Here is an 8,447-nt window from a genome sequence, read left to right as displayed (position 1 = left end):
AATATGGTGCTTTGAAATCAGATTAATGTTTTTGAATCACGCTGTCTATATACACAGTTGCATTGTGGGTGCTCCTGTCAAATTACATGTTGAGGGAAAATAAGTGCACAACTTCTGCAGAGAATACACTTCATTTTAATGCATAATTACTTTATTTTATGTAATGCAAAAATGATTTATTTACCAAATTTACCCTACTGGGGAAAAAAAATTAAACTTAAAACATAACTTGTGCAAATGTTATGGCACATTTATATTTTCTATTGCATGTTTTATATTAAGCTCAGCAAATAAACAGAAATTGTGCACTAAAATTTGCAGAAGAAAAGCCATATTACAGTTCTGATGTGTTAACTTATTTTCCCTGGGAAAATTAACAAAAAGTGACATTTTACCAGGGTGTTCAAATGCATATGAGTCTTAAAGGCATTGCAACAAACACAGCCTGTTTTTAATTCTAAAAAAAAAAATGGTTTTGGAATATGGTCACATAATAAATAATTACTGGTTTTTGGTATATTAAACCACCCAAAAGTGGACCACAGGGGCAAAAAATACGATAATACATGAAAAAAGTAGGATATGGGCCCTTTAAAATTGTTCAATTATCATTAGTCCTAACAGTTCACGTTTATGTTTGAGAGTCAGTTTTATTTGGAGCTGACCATTTCACCTTTTGAGAAATGCCCTCTGCCCTAAATAACAGTTAAATAAAGCATCTCTTTGTCTCTCCGCTCCGCTGCATACGTGTGAGGTGTAGGCATAGGAGTGTGTGTGATTGAGGCCTTCCTTTTTCTCACTTCTGCTTTAGACACTATAAGAAGACGTGTTTATATGTACAGCCAATCTGCTTGCACTTCCTCTTTATATAAAGTGGTACGAGTAGAGAAGCTTGAGAGAGAAATGGGTAGAGTGGAAGGCCGGTAGAGCCTTAATTTGTGTTAAAAAGACAGACAGTAGGTGGGTAGCAGGTGTGTAGACAGTAGCAGGTCAAATCCAGACTGAACTGACTGAATGAAGTAAAGCAGAAGAGAAGGAGGAATTATTTTCGTGCAGCAAACCTTCAGGACCAAAGCCAGTAAGTCTGTTTCTCTCCGTTCTGAATTCCATGCGTTACTGATCTAAACTCCACTGTGCATATGTAACCTTATAGACCAGTCAATTGATTGTGTTGCTTGCAACCACAAGTGTCATTGCATAACAGATATCGACCACCTGGTTCCTCACAGTAAAGTCTATCTGTAGTTCCACTTTGGCCCCAATCAATTTCTAATTGATCGTTAAATTGATTAACTGATAGCAGGAATTGTTCAGTGCTCTTTCTGAGAGAGTGACAGTGTAAGACTTTTGTGCCTATTAAAGTTCAGAATGATAGTAAGCTTATACCAGTCGCTACAGTTGCATGCAAAAGTTCAAACACCCCTGGTCAAATTGCATGTTAAAATAAGTAAAAATCAGCACATCCTGTCCAGAGAACATGCATAAGTTATGGAACTTATAGAGCAGAATTCAATGTACAGTTTCTGTTTGTTTGTTTAAGATATTTAAAAAATATATAAGTATAAAATATAACTTTTTAAATGTTAAATTCAACAAATATACGGAAATTATGCATTAAAATGTGCAGAAGTGTGTTTTCTGTAGAAGATGTCTTGATTTATGTTCACGTAGACATAATAATTCAATCCAAGGCTATCACTGATGCAACATACATTGTCAGGAAAAACAGTACAGGTACATTTTTTTCCTTCAGGGTAAAAAAAATGTGAATATACTCTGGAAATAAAGGTTCTGTGTAGGTACTTTTTTCGTTCATAAAGGTATAAACAATGTAAAGGTTCCCTCAAAGGTACAACAGTGGTCTTAAGGTCCAATTGTGAACCTTAAATAAGTTTTTCCAGATGAAAAGTACATATTTGTACCTTTTCATAAGTGAATGTTTTGAAACAAAACAGTAAAATAAAAGCCTGGAGACAAGACGGGGTGTGTGGAGTCAGTACAGCTTAGAAAATATTGTTTCAGTGGATTATGGTACAGTTATGTTCCCTGACTAAAGGTACTGAGATGGACCCTTGAGGGTTCCACCCCAGTGGCAAGAGGGGCACCGCCCCAGTGACAGTTTAGTACCTTTATTTTTGAGAGTGTACCCTCAAAAGCACAACATGGTCCATTTATGTACCTTAAACTTGGTTTAAATGTACACTATATTCACCTTCCTTTAGGAATGGTGCATATTTCTAAGTTAAGTAAATGCAAATAAATAAATAGAATAAAATCCTATAGAATATGGTTCAACTGACCATTTGAAAAAGTCTAAGAAAGTCCCACCTCCCTCAGTTATTAGCATCTGTAACATTTGCAATAACAGAGTAAATACAGCAGCACAGAAGAAAGTTTAGGAATACACACATATATAAAACATGTTCTATTGAAAAATAATCTTTAAAGATGCTCAATGTAGACACACATTTGAGAACTGACAAAATGGGCATGTAGACCAAATTAAAGAGAACAAAAACTCAGTATGTTACTGAGACCCAGGAATTTGTTTAGCCACTCAATGTTAAAAGCAGTAGGCTTTCATGTTTAAGGGCCTAGTTACACTTTTGTATGCCAGCGAATTTTTTGCAAGCAAAACTACATTCATTTCAAAGGATTTTGACACGATGAGTGACTTCGCATCACAGACTTTGGCTGCATTGACTTCTTAATATAGCAGCACTGAATCTCCAAAATAGAGGAAATACTAATTTAACCAGACTCTAAGCACAAACCTTTCAACATGTCCCCCCCACTGGCTATAAATGAACACAGATTGTGTGATAAGCGGTAAGTTGCGAGACTGTTCTGTACTATTATTTTTACTTTGGTGGTTTTACTTTTACTTTGCTTAGCTTGCTAACTGTTTGCTAACCACAGCTGCACAAGTCACCCCGTTATATTGCCAGACATTGTTAGACAATTTTTTTTGTCACCAATCTTCAGGAATAGACAACAAATTAGTGTGACTGCGGCTTGATAAGGAGGAGGTTTTAGCGACGGAAGCTATTCCTTCAGATGAGCTAACGCTAAAGCTACCGCTGGAGTGAATCAGAATGATGTTAGATACTTATTTTTTGCGAAAGACCTTTCAGCAAAGTTTAATGAAACAATGCAAAGAATAGCACATGTAGTGCATTATATTAAACCAGTTAGCGAGCACGTATCGTTCTGCTGGCTTGATAAGGTCAGCACCACGCTGACTGTATGTCACTGCTGGTCCAACCTCGAACCACTTACATTATTATTCTTCATACAAGGTCTAAAAAGTTTTTAATCTCCTCAAACAGATTTTAAATGTGCACAGACTTTTATTTTGGAAAATAAACAAAGACAAATATAAATAAATAACAAAAAATATGTAATAGGCCTAATATACTCTGCAAAAAATCTTGTCACGTAAAATTATCTTAAATGTAGTCATTAAATCTAGTATTTCTCCAGTTGAGCTATTTAAGATTATTTAACTTATTTCTAGACATTTTGTACTTGTTTTAAGTAATAAATAGATTAAGTAAAATTATCTCACTATGTTGGCAGATAAGCTCACTTGTTTTAAGAAATGTACTTGAAACCAGCAAAATTATTTGCCAATGTAGTGAGATAATTATACTTATTTATACTTATTATATATATAACATTATTTAAAACAAGTACAAGATGTCTAGAAATAAGTTAAATAATCTCAATTTAACCTTACAATAATTACAACAGGAGAAATGTTAGATTTCTGGACTATATTTAAGATAATTTTACATGACAAGATTTTTTTTGCAGTACAATAATTTTGTCACCAGCTTTGCCATCAGCAGGCCAACAGTGGCCTGCTATTCCCTTTGCTATCTGGGAATCTTTACACACAATAATTTTGTCATAAATGTGAGAGCTGTTTTGGCAGTTAGTGTTCTCCTCAAAGCGTGTTCAGCTGTCCAATGATGTAGCGTTAGCAGCAGTTCGAAGAGATGCAGTGGCTGGGAGAAAATTGGAATAAATTCCAAAAAAAAAGCCAGCATAAATCTGTCTATTAAAAGTTTTGGCATTGAGATATGAGTGTGGTCTTCCACAGAGTATAATCCAAAACTTTTTTAGCCTCAGGAATGAAACAAAAACAGCTCCATCCTCCATATGATCAGGATAGCGCAGCATTATATGTTCCTTCTGTAAACTTTCCACCACTTCTTACCCTAATAATTCAGATTTACTGCCACCGCCATTCTCACTGCAGGTTTGTTTTGAGTGGTTCTTCCATCACCTGATGGAGGAGGCACAGTAACAAGCCTTACTCTGTAAGGTACAGTTTAGTATCTTAGTATCACCTTCTTGGTTGTTGGTGAAACTGCTGTAACCTCTACTCATTTAATCATATATCAAACTTTAGTGTCTTGTGTTTAAAACCCCAGTGATATTTGAATGAAGAAGAGTCATGTACATTGACAGATTCTTGCTTGTTGGGACGCTTATTATAGGCTTCTTGGGCATGAAATTCTCAGTAAACTATGTATGTGGAAAGAAATCTGATGTGGCCACGTAATAACAGAGTCATACTATTCTCATCCAGTCTCTTTCACACAATAGATTTACAGTTTTTAACCGTTACAGGAAAAAGGGAACTTAAAGATATTACATCAACATTCTTAGCATGTCATAGGATGTCAGCAGGGCTAATCGGAAGTGCTTTTATTAGATCCTCAAAACTAAGCCATAATGAACATATCTGTGTAGGTAGGTTATAATTGGAGAGATGTATGTGAACAATGTTTTAGGCAGTGAAAAATGGGAATAATCAGTATTGTTCCACAAATATCAACAAAACCCTTTATTCAGTAAAGTGTTTGTGGATTTAAGGTGGTCTTGGTTTTATCTGCGCAGTTGCTGAAACCTAATTTCTTGTCCATATCCTGGGAACATAGGACCCTGGAAACATAGCACCATGGAAATATAGAACCCTGAAAGATAGGGCCTTGGGAACCTAGAATCCTGGGAAAAGAGGGCTCTGGGGACATAGAACCCTGGAAGATGAGGCCCTGGGAACATAGGACCCTGGCAACATAAACATAGAACCCTGATAATATAGGACCCTGGGAATGTAGGGCCCTGGAAACAGCACCATGGGAATATAGAACCCTGAAAGATAGGGCCCTGGGATCCTAGAATCCTGGGAACATAGGGCCCTGGGGAGATAGAACCCTGGAAGATAAGGCCCTGGGAACATAGGACCCTGGCAACATAAACATGATCATAAAATCCAGATAATATAGGACCCTGGGAACATAGGGCCTTGGAAACATAGCACCATGGGAATATAGAACCCTGAAAGATAGGGCGCTGGGAACATAGGACCCTGGCAACATAAACATAGAACCCTGATAATATAGGACCCTGGGAACATAGGGCTCTGGAAAAAAAACAGCACCATGGGAATATAGAGCCATGGAAGATAAGGCCCTGGGAACATAGGACCCTGGCAACATGAACATAGAACCCTGATAATATAGAACCCTGGTGACTTAGAACCTTGGGAACATAGAACCCTGAGGATATAGAGCCCTGGAGACATAGGCACGCTCTCCAATTTCAAGCCCACTGAGAAAACCATTGATTTTAATATTCCAGTTGCTGCTTGTTGTGATGCAGCATGATTGTGAAAACTAGCTGTGGAAAATAATTGTTGTCAGCTTAAATAACTGCAATCATCTCAAATAATTGTGATCAGGTGATTACGCAGTAATCGCGCAGGTCTAGTGTGTGTTTGTTCTTTTCAATTTTTTGTTAATTTCATGTGAGTGTTTCACCATGTGTGCTTACGTGTGTGTGTGCGTATGCTGAGCTGATGTGCGTATGTGTGCCAGCTGTGATCACTGACCACAAAGCTCATTACGTAATTTCAACTGTATTTGGCAGCGTGTCACACTGTTATAAAAATAAATTAATAAATTAGTCATTAAAAAAACCTTCCGGACAAGATCGCACCTCAGTGTCTGTGATATACTAATATTACTAATACGACAACTAATGGTTTCATGTATGTCAATGTGTATGTCAGACCTGTAGGACGTCATCATGCTTGGTGAAGCGTTCCTCCACGTTCTGAAGTACACACAGGAAGGCCCTGAACACACTGCCTGCAGGGACCAGAACACACACTTACAAGCCACTCCTCCACCTGAAACCACCATGACTCAACTGACCTTCAAATCACCACTGACACCTCGGGCCTTGCGAGGTGAGCATTCTGGGTAATGTAGTTTTGTAAAGAAAATGAAATTAATACTCCAGAGTTTTTTTTTCCTTCAGTCTATCTGCTGCATCACGCTGTCGATTACCATAGACAGTAATATTGATTTAATATTGTACTTAAAAAAGAGCAGCTATGGACAGCTAACTAATGTACTTTTTTGACTTGAAACTGTATTCCATTGCTTCTAGTCACCCAGCCTAAACCCGATTTGTTGTGGTTACATAGCCATTAAAACCTTTCAAGATGTCAACTGGAGAAGAAATGATCCTTTAGTCCTAAAGTTTTTAAAGTTTTTTTAAATATTGCTACTGTAGCCTCTACCACATCACCAAAGGGCACTGGAGCACTTCGCTAAAACAGAGCAGTATTCCTATTTGGCAGAATTAGCACTGTAGCACCATGCAGAATATTGCAAACACCTCTTATAACTCATGAACTCATTATCAAAGCTAAATTCTGCTATTCTGTGGCCTATCAGGACTTTGCATTCAGGCACAAAGGTCATTAGCTCATGCTAGCTAAGGTAAACAGCTATGATGTAAGCTATATAGGAAGTAGGGAGCCATGTTGGCTTAATTCCCTTGATTGTCTGCAGTGTTTAGCTTTACTTGGTCATATTTTGTTTTGTTTATTAATTTATTTGGATCACCAAAAGCTGTGCGAAGGGCATCAGTTACTCTTCCTGGTGTCCAGATGGTTAATCTTATGCATGTATAAACTGTTTTCTACAGAGCCCTGATGATGACATTCTGTATAAATAAAAATAATGCGTGGCCTTATTAACACGTGGGAACGAGATGCTAATGCGTGGCCATGACTTAGTAAGGCATGGGAACGAGATCACGGCTTTCTAAGTCATGGCCACGCATTAGGATCTCATTCCCATGCTTTACTAAGTCGTGGCCACAACTTAATCATCTCATTCCCACGCCTTAGTAAGTCGTGGCCACGCATTATTTTTATTTATACAGGATGTCACCAGTGGGACTTTATACAGGATGTCACCAGTGTAGTTTTAAAACTCTAAAACTTGTTTCTTTCTGGCTAGCCGCACGGCCTGAAGGCCGAGAGAAGCCTGGCCATTGCCTGACCTCAACACCCAGCATGGCCCTCAGCATTCCCACCTGCAGTGTGGAGAACCACTGGGAGATGGAGCACTACATTTCCGGGAGCTGCCCCAGCATCTGCAAGGCCTACCCTGACCTACAGCTGGCGGGAGACACTCTAAGGGGCCCCCATCATTTACATAACCCAGCACACCTCATCTCCCAATCCCATGGTCCTCTGCTGCAGTCCCAGGACCTCGGCTCCCTGGAGGCCTTTAATGAGACTGGACAGGAAGTGGATTGCCCGGCCAAGCCGGATGAGGGCTACCTGGTGATAGAGAGTATACAAGGCCCAGGTTCGGAACCGAGGCTGACCAACTCGATGCTAAACGGCTATCTGGAGACCCAGCTGATGGAGGTGTATCGACAGCACATGCAGGACAGCCTGGCACGCTGTGCCTCATCCTCGCTAACTGCTAGCGTAGTTCCAGCGCTAGTCCATGCCAATTTGAGTAAGTCCCATGGACATAAGGCCATTCAAGAGGATGGACTGAACTCAAGCTCGTCCCAGGATAGTCTACGATACCTTAGCACCTGTTCGGCCCCGCCCACTTCTCACTTTAGTTCACCTGTGTTGCGGATTTCATACCCTCAAGAACCAAAATCCTAACACACGCACAATTAGCATTAGACCAGTGTTTAATATCAGTGCAACCACTGACTGGTTACTTTCAATTGGCTATTCTTACAAATGCCAAGCATATATTTTATTGTAATTATATTGAAACTGTAAAAACATTTTTTTCTGAATATATTCCTCTTGCCACAGACGTTGTCAATGAACCAAATAGAATTGCGCTTCTTTAGTTTAGTGCTTAAGCTAAGTACACTAGAAATCAATAGTCACCCAAATCTTTTCTGTAAATACCTCCCCAAAACTTCACTAAGGCTCCTCAGACCCCATCCAGGTCTTCATTAAGATCAGGACTTCTCAATGTGGTTTATTAGACAGTACAGACTTACTGTGAGTTATGAAAATGCACAAAACTTTACCGTGTAGCTGAATGCAGCAAGCAGCCATGTTGGACGACACAAGTGTGGTGGCAAATTCCGCCTGAACATAT

General features: G+C 39.0%; 1 protein-coding gene across 1 annotated transcript; it reads left to right on the top strand.

Moving 5' to 3' along the window:
- Positions 1–868: 868 nt before the first annotated feature.
- On the top strand, positions 869–7,996 carry si:dkey-237j10.2 (uncharacterized protein LOC568721 homolog). The gene is made up of 3 exons (XM_036580929.1): positions 869–1,078; positions 6,083–6,262; positions 7,326–7,996. Exons 2-3 carry the CDS (start codon positions 6,100–6,102, stop codon positions 7,991–7,993), a joined length of 831 nt encoding a protein of 276 aa, XP_036436822.1. The 5' UTR covers positions 869–1,078; positions 6,083–6,099; the 3' UTR covers positions 7,994–7,996.
- Positions 7,997–8,447: the final 451 nt, after the last annotated feature.

Source organism: Colossoma macropomum, unplaced genomic scaffold, assembly GCF_904425465.1.
Source record: "Colossoma macropomum unplaced genomic scaffold, Colossoma_macropomum, whole genome shotgun sequence".
NCBI lineage: Eukaryota > Metazoa > Chordata > Actinopteri > Characiformes > Serrasalmidae > Colossoma > Colossoma macropomum.
Note: the sequence above shows the minus strand (reverse complement) of the source record. Positions and strands in the feature narration are given on the sequence as shown.